At 41.0% G+C, this 13,364-nt stretch overlaps 1 protein-coding gene across 1 annotated transcript in view; it reads right to left on the reverse strand.

Annotated features, from left to right (window-relative positions):
* pou6f2 (POU class 6 homeobox 2) overlaps positions 1-13,364 on the reverse strand; it is a 71,793-nt gene that overhangs the window by 46,021 nt on the left and 12,408 nt on the right. Inside the window, exon 3 of the mRNA XM_041961844.1 lies at positions 4,286-4,383. Within this exon, the coding sequence (XP_041817778.1) occupies positions 4,286-4,383 (98 nt within the window). The remainder of the gene's footprint in view (positions 1-4,285; positions 4,384-13,364) is intronic.

A 13,364-nucleotide genomic window follows, 5' to 3' on the forward strand; every position in this document is an offset into this window, starting at 1 on the left:
CAAAACACACTGAAAAAACAGGGTACTGACAGAGATCAAATCCAATCTTTGTGAACGAGCTGAGCATTTTTCTTTCACAGAGATGCAGAGTGATTTATGTTTCATCCCATTGAACAAATCTCTGGTACCCCAGAAATGTGCCTGAAATACACAGTGCTTTAAAAAAAAAGTAGCAGTACTTCACCCTTTTGATGAGGGATATAACACATCACTCTCGTCTCTTCATGTATCCATTCATTCATATTAGTTAAAGTGGAATCCGTGCAGTCATACCCATAGAGGAAAAGATATGTTATCAGAAGTATCGCTCTGAGATATTTTACACAGTAGAAAATCTCTTCAAATGTATTTTCCGAGGAAGTGGGTTTGAAAATACATCAACACATTTTTCATTGAGAGCTTTGAGCCACAAGTGGGAAGATTTGTACCATGGCTGAAATCTCCCTGAGTACAGGGAGAATGGCATTTTCATTTCATTCATTCTGATAAAACCTTTTCAAATTGCGTCAGCGTTTGAGCTCGTCCAGCTGGATTTGCACGGGAGGTATGAGACAGAAGATACTGAAGATGCTTAAAAATCCCACAAAACTACTGTTTAAATATTAAATTGAATTGTTTGGAGCAAAATAATAAAAGAACATCGCCAGCTGGTGTTGCGTCCACAGCAAAGCAGCCTTTAGACGTTGCTAGATGAGCCTGGCTGCACTGTGTTGACTCCTCCACTGTGACTTTCGTTCACAAGCCTTTAACTCCAATTGTCAGCTATCTGCTTCTGTTTTGCATGGTGTGTCTGGAGCTTGCACAGGATGCAGAGCGGGCTGACTGGTGCGAAGACCCCACCGTACTCTCAAGCTTGGTGCTCCTTGCTGACAGGCGTGTCACTGTGATAACCCTGCATGGTGCGCAACGCCTGCGCCCACTCCGACATACATGCGATCGCAGTTTAAGAGGTACGAGGTCATGTCGGTTTAAAGCCACAAAGCACGGAGAGATTTTGGGGCGAAATATCTGCACTGAGAGACAAACGAATACCTGTTTGTGTTTCTAAGATGCTAAAAGAATAATAAAGCACAGAGAGGTGATCGTTGCTGGCAGGAGTAATCACATACATGGTACATGATTCCTCTTTCTCAACATTTGCTTTGAAATGCAACAACAGTGCATAACAAATGACAATATCTGACGCTTCTGAGAGCATTCAAAATGACATTTGCCATTAACTTTAAAAAATGAATTAATAATTCGGGAGCTCAAAGAATCCTCAAAGGACAATAACAAAGGCAACCCGTTTGTTAGCTGCAAGTGACATATGTTTAATCTCGCATTTTAAACTAAATGTAATCTTGAGTCGAAGCAGCACATAATCAAAGACAGTCTTTGAACGTTTCATCTCGGAGTCAAACAAAATGAGATTGCCAGGCTTGACAGCAAAGACAGCCTCACATATAAGGGAATAACATTAAAAGACAATTCTGCAATTATCAGATGTAGCTCTGATTTATTTATCATTACAGGCAGCTTTGGAGAAACAGGCAGCTGTTAGGCACACAGGCAGCCGCAGAGAGAAAGCACTTTGGAGATTTTTTTTAAAGCATGCAAGAGTGCTTAGTCTTTAGGCTGTTTGTTGTGCCAGTTTAAGACTGATTATGATCTTCATCTGAGGTGAGAACACTGTCTGTGTACACGTCAAACTCAGAGATAAGAATAAATTGAGCATGAACATAATTAGCTCAACTCTGCAGCCACACAGCAAGCTTTTACTACGAGAATCCCGAGCATCACTCATCCAGATTTGCAAGCAGTTCACCTTCTGCCTTTTCGCCTGGTACTCTCACTCTTCCTCTCCATAGGTGCTGTTGGAAAGCTGCTCTACAGTGCTTGGCAGGCCTGACAGCCGCATGTTGAGAGGCGGTCTCCTAGGGGCCACACAGACACGCAGACTGGGTGTGTGTTTGGCTCTGGATGGGGAAGCAGCCCCACTCAGGACTGGATACGGTACCCAGCCTCTCTGCCCATCAGGGGAGAATAGGCCCTTCTATCTGCTTGGCAGCTCTGGCACTGAGAAATTGCCCATAATCACCCAGATAGCAGACTTTTGTCATCCTAACTGCGAGTGGGAAACAGAAGGAAGGTGGATTCATGTTGGGTAAACTACCATCGGATAATGGTTGTTCGAACAATATCCGGCTCTGGAGCGAGAATCTATCAAAACATATTGATCCTGGAACAAGAGAATTGGGTATGGCATGCGGAGCGCCTTTGTTTCTGAAAAGTGTTAGCTTCACAGAGACTGTACTGACAGCATTAATATATTAGATGGTGACTGTTGAGAGCCGCCTGCTGAGGCTCAGACTCTGACTGCTGCCTGCTCGAGATGCTTTCCTTTTTGTGCTTATTTCTTATCTATTACCAAAACAGCGGCTTTGACCGGCGAGGGTATCTGTAATCAGAAAAGTGCTTTTAATTAAGCTCATTCTTTATCTCCACTTCCTGCAGATTGACTCTTTCACTGGGGATTTCTCACCCTACAAACCTGAACGGCTCTCCTGCTCTCATGTTTCCTCTTTTGTTTATCCTGATGAGGATTGACTGTCACTGAGTGCAGGGAGAATGGCCTTATTAAAGAGGGTGGAGGGAACCTGACGCTCTGTGTGCGCTTGTGTGTGTTGAGCGGTGACATTGAGCAGCACTAATGAGATAGATGTTCATTAAACATCGCAGAGCCACCAGGCCAATAAATCCAATCAGATAGGACAATTCCTGATTGAGCTATTAACAGGGCTGCAGGCTCAGGCTCTTTGCTCCCATGCTTGTTTTGACAAGGCCTGTATTGTCAGCTCATTACTGCCACAACTGACTTGCATCTCAAGATGATGTGTGATGACAAAATACTTAACGATTTCACATTTACAGCTGAAAATGATTCAAGGTGTGGATTACAGAGAGGGTAACCCAGGCTAAGTCACTGATTTCATTAGTGAAACTATCATGACAAACTCCTTAATCTTACTCTCATTATGGCTTTGATCAGAGTAAATATTGTCAATCTTTCTTTTACTCCTGGTGTACTGAACTTCGTTTGGCTTCAGTAAACGCTTATGTTCTGCACATGTGCGACAATGGTCATTGAGTGAAAAGAGAGCTCAGGGGCTTACGGAGGGAGACAAATAAACTGCGAAGGAGCCCGTGACAAAAACAATGAGGAGACCGGGGATAACACTGGACCGCTCATCAAAAAGAAGGATGCTTAAGCCAATCAGAGATCTCGGTCCTCCTGTGACTTTTCATGCACCTGCCTCCAGTTTGTCCAATCATTTATCATCATTATAGTGTCACACTGCTGGTTACGCTGTGACACTGCTACAGTCACACCAAACAGTGGATATTGTTCAGAGTGGAAACACAGAAAGTGCTGACAAAGTTGTGAATTTTTGATTTCATACATTCCGCAGTGTTCAGACATTAACCGACATGACTTTAAATCAAAGGTCATTTACGAAGAGATGAGGAAGGGACAATTAAAACAGCCAGACATTGAAGCATTAGGACTTTGCAGATGTATTTTGACCTACTTAGCCTAAAATGTTTTATCGCTGGACCTGATTTGGAAAGCTGTGTCTTTGTGTCTGGTGCCCCCTTCCTTCTTGCCTTCTGTAGGTGGAGCAGGTGGTTAAAGCTGATGAGGCTGGAAGCTCGTTGCCTCAGCCTGTTCAGTGTTTCACAGTAATTTTTGGAGGTCAGAAGTCAGTTAGAATAGGGTATGTAGGTATGGAGAATAAAGAACTTGTGGTAACGAAAGAAAACCAAACGAGAAGTTCTGTTTTAGGAGGCAGGTGTTTCCAAACTCACAGCCAATAAAAGGCTGCCTTGGCATTTACAGTATAATGCAGTATGATTGATGATGATTGATGATGATGAAAAATGAATCAATCTACTACAAGTGTGGAAAAACTGCAATAAGATCACTGTCAGCACAACTAACAGACCACTATGACTAATGGGATTCTCTACACACACATTATTTCACATTTAAGGGGGGCGGGGCTCATTTGGAAAACAGTGATGTCACATACTAACATGAAGGATTTTGCAATATTTGAATCTGATGAGAGATAGTTGGTTGTTTTGTTTACTGTCAGTCCTTAAGTCATTTTATGTGATTTCTGCGAGCTTGAGAAGGCTAACTCAATGTTTATAGCTGAGTATGGGAATTATAACTCTTTTGTGAACTTTTTTAATGTCTCAAACAAAACATGAACGGTTTGTTGCAGACCCCCTCACTCACCTGAGGGCCCATTGGGTATCCTGGGTGGGACTGGCCCAGCTGGCTCTGCTCAGAAGGACTGCTGCTGGCGTCAGACTGGACCGAACCATCACGAGCTCCTGGGAGAGCAACAGGCAGAAAAGTAGAAAGAAAAAGACAGAACAAAGAGCCCACCTTAGATCAACACAGACAATATAAGTAGATCAACACACAACACAGACCACGTTGTGATAACACAGCGCAGAGTGTCGCACAGTGCAAAGGAGGGCAGTTGGGAAAGAGGGGGAATTTGTATTTAAGTGCTTTATCAATAACCGCTGTAGCACTGAATAAATTACCAACCAGCGGAGAGGCTCATTGATGGGGGATGATGCATACTGGCGGGTCCCCGATGGCCTAGATTACCGCTGAGAGATAGAGCTCCACCACAAACGCTGGGGCCATATTATTCAGCCATTTACATCACTGAGTATCACTCATCTAAACCCACTCCCTCCCTCCGCTCTGAGCCTGCAGCTACGAGACACAATTAGACCTGTTTGCTATGAGGGCAGAGTGGAGCGGAGCAGACAGGGACATGATAATAAGCTTGCTGATGGCTGCAGGGAAAATAAAGGACACTGACGATTGGATATTATAGCAATCCCTATCTCACAGAATCTCTCGGCAGAGCACCGAGTGTGGACTGCTCTAAAAGGTCTGAAAGGCTGCTTTGACCCTCACCCTCTGACCTCGGTGATATCGAGATCGCATGATGTCTCACAGTTGACACAAAGGCTTGTGGAGTGCAAAGACGAGTAAATCTTGCAGAAAGAACTGTCAGAAAAATGAAATGTCGCTTAGATGTCCTTCACCAAAATGACTGTCTCAAAGAAAAATACAGTACCACCTGACTAAAAATTACTTCATTTTATTTTCTGGGAGTATCCATTCAAAAGACAAGAAAACTAAAAGCTGGATGAATTTAATGCGAAGGCCACTTGCATCTTACTAAAACAAGAATGCGCACAAACTTCAACCAAGACAATAGTCTTATGAACCCGGACAAATAAATTTTCTAAGAGCAATTTTTGTGGCTGATTTTGTAATTGTTCCCACATTGTAATTGTTCCCCACATGCAAAACAAATTGACAAACACTCTGTAAACAAGGCGCAATAAACAAGGCAACCCTACATTGAGGAGACTTCAAGAAGAGAGTTGAAATGATGCTGTTAGAGGATGAATCTCTTCTGAATAAGTTGGTGAAGGTGAGCATGTAGCAAAAACTATGTGTTGTTATAAATCCTGTTCCCTTTCTGACGCCCTGTCAATGTAGTGGATAATATCCACTCACTGATTCATCTGGCTCATTCATGTCCGTGCCAATGACAACTTCAAGCCTTTTATTGATGCCTACTGCCATGTTTTACAAAATTAGCCTCAATCTAGGTGAATATAGCAGTCCTTGAACGACCTTGAAGCAGTTATTCAGCCTTTTCATTTGAGGCTTCTTTATCAAGTTGTCTTTTTTGTGTATTTTTACTTTGTATGACATTTTGTACACAGTACCATCCACAATGTTCAATCTTCTTCCTTGGATTTTTTTCTCTGATTGAGTGTTGAGTCTGTAGAAAGCACAGTGTTGCTGTCCTGATCATAACCAGTCACTGTGATAAGATTATTTCTAAACACAAATATGCAAGAGTATAAATTCAATCACCATACTCATAGTGTTTGTATTAATTAGTGACAGAAGGCTAAAAGTGTTGTTTTTTTGTTAAATGCCTTACATAATTAGCTTAAAAGCCCCAAAAATCTAATTTCTCATTTGGCTTCTTTGAACAAGTGATGGAGTCCTACGTGAACACAACATTTTGGTTATTTCAGATTTCTGTATTTTTTTATTTAGTCTGTGCTCCTCGCACTGGTTTTCAGCGGGATTCAGCAACATTTGAATCAAAATCTGAAGATGTGTGTGGGTTGTTTGCTTGTGTTGTGAGGTGGCTTTAAGTATTTGAGTGAAATTCTCCCAAATGGTTTTTCTGACCTTCGACACTGATGGCTGCTTCTTTAGACACATACATTTCATGTTTCCGGGAAATGCATAAGTTTTCGAACCAAGTTTCCAGAGGCTCCACAGATCCAGTTATCTTATTAATATTTGCATTTTTTTTTTTTTTTTGCATCCAAATGCAATGTAAACCACAGAGTGGAGATGGGCCAGTAGATATACTGCAAGTGTTAAATGTACTGTAGAGTTCTTAAGAAATTGCACAACATGTGGTGAATGACGCTCTTTTGTTCAATTCTCTTAAAAAAGCATTAGCAAACTTCTAATTTTTGATTAAGACTTGAAATGTAAAGAATTTATTTAAGTGCAGATGAGTGCCTGGAACTCTTAAGTCAATTTACAAGCACAATACAGAGTTAATTTATTTCAAAAACGCCAATGTGATCATTTCACAAAAAGGTTATGTGCCTGTATCTGTAATTTAATAAGCATGACTTTGTTTTGAAGGTATGATACAAAAAGTGAATAAAACATCTTTTTCAATGTACTGTCTCCTTCATAAAACAGCTCTTCCCCTGAATAAAGAGGATTTTGTAGATGAAGTCAAGCAAACCATGTGGAAACGCGTTTGAAGGCCACACAAGCTCGTTAAACTGCACAATGTTGGAAACGAATTTAAAAAATGTAATCACATTTCCACTGTGAGATCGATTTTCTTAAATGGAATATTGCAGCTTTTAAATGAAGAATAAAGTCCTGGTGTATTGTGTCTTTTTCTTCAAGGATGAATAGGCTTTTTCTTGTTAAACATACAGGGCATGCAGTGGTTTCTAGTCCTTTTATAAAAGCTTCATACAAAGTGTACTATTGAATAGCTTTGCCAGCCAGATCTCATTGCCTGTCAAGTATATTTATGCATTACATTTTAAACTCCCCTCCGCCAACTAAAATCATTTCATCTTTACATAAAATCCAAATAATTGGTGAATGGCATGACCTAAGAAACCTCAAGCATTTGATGGTTGATGTGAAAGCCCAAGGGGACGCCTGCTTTTCTAGCTGGTTTCTACCTCTGGCTGGCTGGCCCTGCTTCTCGATGAAGGTCCACATCCTCTCGCTTATCAGCCTCGCAACGCTGTGGATATTTTGACAAGCCAGTCTCTTTTCACCAATTATTTCACCCATTATGGATCACGCTGTGCTCAGCCCCACCCTGTGCACTCGGTATCTGGGATTAAGATCAATGCGAACATACAGGAAATATTTTGTGGCTGTATTAGAGTCAATATAAAGCTACAGATAAAGAAAATTATCATCATAATCTGCTGTATAATTTCACATTTATTTTGGGGAGCAGACATCATGAGGTCATACATTTCTTACTGGATTTAATTAGAGGCATTGTCTCAAAGCACTTAATTCTCAATTTGGATGTTATTAAATTAAAGTAATTTCTTTCCTGCTGACTTGAAACAGGCTGATTTTCATTTACAGCAACTCAAACTTTCCCACCATCTCCAAGCCAATTCTCTAAATGCAGCTGCCACACTGTGATAACAATAACAAACCCAGCAGTGCTGCTGAAGAACTTTTACACCAGTGAATTATCTCGTTATCGTCATAACAAAGCTAATTAGCTAAATTAAGATATTCAGCTATAATGAAGGCATGAGACTTTATAACATCATCAAGAGGCACAAACAGTATGGCTCATGACTGCAGTTAAGATATTGGTTGTGAATAATGTATTCTATCTGATAAACAGTGTGGGAGACTTTCTGAATAACGATTCTTTGATCCCTTTCATTGCATCATTTCACAATAACTTAGAAAGCTTCATCGCCTTGCAAATATCTGTAACGTTAACACGTTTATCGCAGGGGAAAAAATCGATAATAAATAAATACACATGCACATCTTCCCCCAAAGGATTTGTGTAATTTCTTTAACTAAATTAAATAGCTGACAGGAGAAATATCCAGGGAGTCAATCTTCAATTCTTTTTTATTACTAGAATCTTTGTACATGTTTTGCTTTTCTTTAAAAAAAAATGTACTTATCCAGTGTGAATGATTCTTAAATGGATTTCCAGACAGAAATTAATACTATATACAGGGAAAAAAGAGAAACTTTAACAAAAGGAAAAAGTCCTTTGATGCTGTGATTATACGCAGGCTACACGATGAATAAAATGAAATGAATGGACGTATTGATGTGAGGAGAGATGAAAGTAGAGGCCAAACGGATGAACAAGCGACACACATACAACATAGCTTTACATTTATCTAGGACATTCAGATTTCATCTCTGTTTTGAATTTCCTGAAGTGTTTAATTGCTGTTGTAACGTACAAGTGCCCTTAAATCTCCACTCTGAATAACAAAAACACTCTTCAGTCCTTAAATATAAATACACGTATGCTTTTCATGGCCTTGACTGGAAGCAAGAGGATGAATTTAATCGGATGAATCAAGTCGTACGTATTCCACACTCATACTGACATTGACACGATATTTTCAGTGAAATCACTTTAAATAACAATATTTATTACAGGGCACACAGTGCAATTTGCCGTGACTTATGTCATGGAAATACTGACAATATCCATCACTATATAAATTCTCATTCATTGATCACCAAAGTGGCCACTGGAGAGCGACTTTCAATGCCACACAAGGCACAAGGTCTTTCTATGCCGTGTGTGTGTGTTGGGTGGTTTGGGGAGGGGGCACAAAGAGCTATATTTATTTGACTTCACTCGGCCTGTCTTAATGCAGGGTGCCCCAAGGACTACACCACAAAACAATTAGCCTGGATTTCATAAAGCAATCAGCATGCCACCTTGTCTAATGCAACCGCTTCATACATTGACAGTCTGAATAAAATGGGTGTTATTGAAAGCTTTGTGTTCATGTTAGCTTTCGCCTCAGTGCGTTCATGAATCAATTTTTGCCCATAAAAGAAGCTTTAACACTTAAGCTATTTTAGTGGAAATGCATTATGTAAGTTGTCAAATGTACGAGAGAGGCCTGGTAACGATTCAGCCTATTCAGAATGAACAGCCAACCCCCATTTTTATAATGGTCCTTTTGAAAATGTCTGGCTGAGTGCATGTGTTTGCTATTAAGATGTTGTCAATCATTTTGCCAATGAAATCTAATCCATGGAAAATAATTTCACATGTGAACACGTTTAAAAAGACTGAAGATTATAAGTTAATTAAATTCTTAGTTGTTATGATATACCGAATTATCGAAGCAGAGGTAATTATAGCACAAGAAACATGCATGCACAGTAATACAATCTTCATCATCAAATGTGTGTCGTGCTGTTGATGCAGAGGGTTTGTTGGACAGCCATCTGTGAGCTGCTGAAGCATAAAGAATGGGCCAGATAAACAACAAGCCACATCATACATGAGGTTTAATTCCATCAATACACAACCAATTGCCCCAGACTGTTTGACCATTGATTTTGTTAATACCACTCGGAAAGCTGATGTGACATTGCAGAGAGAGCTGAGATAGAAAGAAATGGCGAGTGACAGATGATTTCACTTTCATTTTTCTATCTAAAGCAGCCTGGAAACAAAGTTGAAAAAGTAATGTTGCACACAGGCAGAGTTGGGAACTGAATCCAAAATGCCAAGGATCATCTACCCATAAGAAAATGTGAATTCTGTTCCGGTTATTGTTTCCTAAACATGCAAACCCTTTATTATTGCACGTGGCCATTTGTTGGGACTTACATCACGCATCAATGCAATAGCGTGTAGGTGATTGGCTGTGGGGCGGGAGCTAGCGAGGAGCGAGTGGTCGAGCAGCGAGGATGAGCGAGCAGCAGCGACTTGCGGAGCCCAGAGGAAAGCAAATAAGAAAAAGAAGATGAGAAAAGTAATGTCAAGAGACTGTAGATGAGTGAAAGGTGGGTGTTTGCGCTGTGAGTAGCTCAGTAAATATAGACGCAGTAGCTGATGTTGTGTAATTAGCCCATGGATGTATTGTAAGAGCTCTTTTATTTCATTTATTTGGGACATAGTTGTTGTGTGACTTCTGTTAGGTAGAAATACAACCTCAGTGAAGCCACAAAAATAAGGCAGGAAATTGTTATTGATCATTGATATTAAAATACATAAAAAAAACACAAGAATAAGGGTTTAACTAAATCAAACTAGGGCACGTACGTACGTATGTACATACAGGACACTGTACTGTATGGAAGACAGCAGCAAATAATATGCAATGTGGGCTTTAGAGTGATTTACTTAACTCCGTGTAGAATGCAAGAGAGCCAAAATCACCAGTGATTTAGCCCAGTGTTTCATTACTCCCACCAAAGCCCTCAACAATAACACAGGGCATAATCTGCTGCCAATAACTCCAGGTGCTCTTAGTCAGATGGCTCCCTCTGGGCTGGCAGGGAAGTAATACTCTGTTTAGAGGCTGGGGTGGAGAAGCTGCTAAGGATAGCTCAATAGTGTTTCTGGGGATAGAAAATCACCAGAGACTGACTTTTGAGTGGCTGCCTGTAACACTATTAGCTACATTATGGCTACTGCTGCTGCTAGGAGGGCTGCCATTTCTTTAATTAAGAGCCCAGCGCAGGGCAAGAGGGAGAAGAGGCCACGGAGATCTCTCCGAGCCCCTAACATTAAAGCCTGATTCGTAAGCGTGCAAGGGCGTAGACCTTACAGGGGAGAAAAAAAATCTATCTCATTCATTATTCTGGCACAAAGTGGAATTATGGAGTTAAGGAATTACATAGGAGGTGGTGCCGTGGAGTGTGCTGAACAGAAAGGATTTTACACCTCAGCAGTTCTGTGACTATTTCTAAGGTGATTTTAAACCACAAGCACAGGAGGGTAGACACAGAGGACAGAAGATGAAGGAGAAGAAGAAGGGCAGGCGGAGAGGAAATAGATGCAACGGTGTAATAGATGCCTCCACTGGCTGAAGGTTTTCAATATAAACAGGAAACAGTACACTTCAGTTTGTAGAAGTAACCCCCCAGTTTCTGATGAATGGGTGGAGAATCTGCATGCAAACGATGCTTCAAGCAGTGAGGACCCTGTGCTCCAACACTTAAGCTCTCACTCGTGGCCACAGGTCTTCACCAAAAGGCTCTTTGACATGAGAGTGCTCTGCTCCAGCTCTTACCTGTCTCTCCCTTGATGCTGGAGTGGAGCTGGAAGCAGCACAAGCACAAGAGGGACCAGAGGGAGGTAAATTGGTGAGAAGAGGCAATGCCCATTTCAAAGGTCAAGAAGGAGAGATGGTGTGATGGAGAGAGGTGGCTGGAGAAGGGAAGAGGAATGGAGGAGGGGGAGGGGGAGGAGAAGAGGGCTTTTGTGTTGCATCCTCACAGGGGACTTGGGACACTTTGCACATGAGCACATCTGTTATGGTGCGTCCTCCTCATTCCCAAAGCAATGTCAACCTGATTAGCTCAGGGTTGAAAGAGACAAATAATAATCCAAATTATTCTTCATCCTTTTATGGCCATCAGCGAAGGAGGGACGCTGAGATGAAGACTAGCTTTAGAGAGCTGTAAGCCTTTTAGGAGATGCCTGCTTCACTATTGCTCCTCCTCCTAAATTACTTAAATGATATTTGCTCTAAATGGGATTCTGCTGCCAGCAGCCTGTGACCATGCGCTGAATAAAGGCCTTCCTCTCACACTGTGTCTCTGTATAGACCAAAGGCTCTTGTGACTACGGTTGAAATGATCATCAATTAACTAACTCAACAGAAAATTAATCAATTTTGATAACCGATTAAATTCACTTTCAAGGAAAAATAGAACAGGTTTTGGTTCCAGTGCGTCTAATATGAGCAGCTGCTGCGATTCTTAGTTTTATATCATGTCAATATATTTGGGTTTTGGACAAAACAAGACATCTAAAGACACTACCTTGGGATTTTGCAGAAAGTGATGTACATTCTTTACTATTTTATAGTTTTATAGACCAAACGTTTAATTGATTAAGAAGAAAGATGATGATTGCAGCCTTACTTAATGACTTCAAAGAAGAAGAAGAAAATCTTATTGTAACAGACTCTAAATACAAGTGAGAAATATTTTCTGCATTTTTTATGACTGGTGCTGAAAGTCAATTGGTCCATTAGTCAAGATGAATCCAGAGCAATTTTTTCAATTGAATCGTCATTTCAAGTTATTTACGAAGCCAAAATGTCAAACACTCACTGGTTACAGCTTTTCAAATATAATCATTTGTTGATTTTCTGTCCTGTTCTACATCATTTAATATTTATTTTAGTTTTGTACTGTTTGTTGTAGAAATAAAGCAATATCACCTGGGCTCTGGAAAGTTGGGTTGGACATTTAGATTTTTTCCAACATTCAGGACTACGAACTGCGAACATAACAACTTAAAAGACTAGTCGAAAATAAAAAAATCACAAGCTGCAGTTGACTTTCACACTGTAAAAACATTTCTTCTTTTTGCGATGCATCTGGTCAACTGCAGGACATTTAGAAGCAGCCAGTGGGGTGTGAGGGCAGTCCAGTGTGTGTGTTTGTGTGTGCATGGAGGGGCCAGACACCCACATGTCACGCCTGACACATCAGCCTGGGCCCCCCAGGCTATACGGCACTAATGCTGCCTATGTCCCACTTTCTACCCCTTGCCCCTCGAAGCCTCCTCTCCTCCCCCTTCCTCACCCGTTCCTTCTGTCATAGGGCTATAATAACAATGGATCACAGTAGTGCTGCAGCACAGGCTCAATCACTATAGGATAACATCAGGTGATACCAGCTGAAGAAGAGTACATCTTTACCTCCACTGAACCTGAGCTTAACAGAGTTGATCCAGAAATGAGTTTATCTGAACAAAGGCCTGTATTAGTTGCTACTGTGTTCCCCTGTTGCAGTGATGCTTACGGAACTGAGTGAGTAAAGGTGGAAACAAGTAAATAATCATGTAGCTAAAAGACACTCACCCCACCCACCCCTCCCAGCACATTATTCTTGTGGAGCAGACAAATAGTGGAAGGAGGGACGTCAGGAAATAGTATTGCTTTGAAGCACATAACTCTATTCTGGAGAAAAGAATCATCACAGTGTTATTCCACATCCTCAGATATAAAGG

The sequence above is a fragment of the Chelmon rostratus genome, chromosome 20 (genome assembly GCF_017976325.1).
Source record: "Chelmon rostratus isolate fCheRos1 chromosome 20, fCheRos1.pri, whole genome shotgun sequence".
Classification (NCBI taxonomy): Eukaryota; Metazoa; Chordata; class Actinopteri; order Chaetodontiformes; family Chaetodontidae; genus Chelmon; species Chelmon rostratus.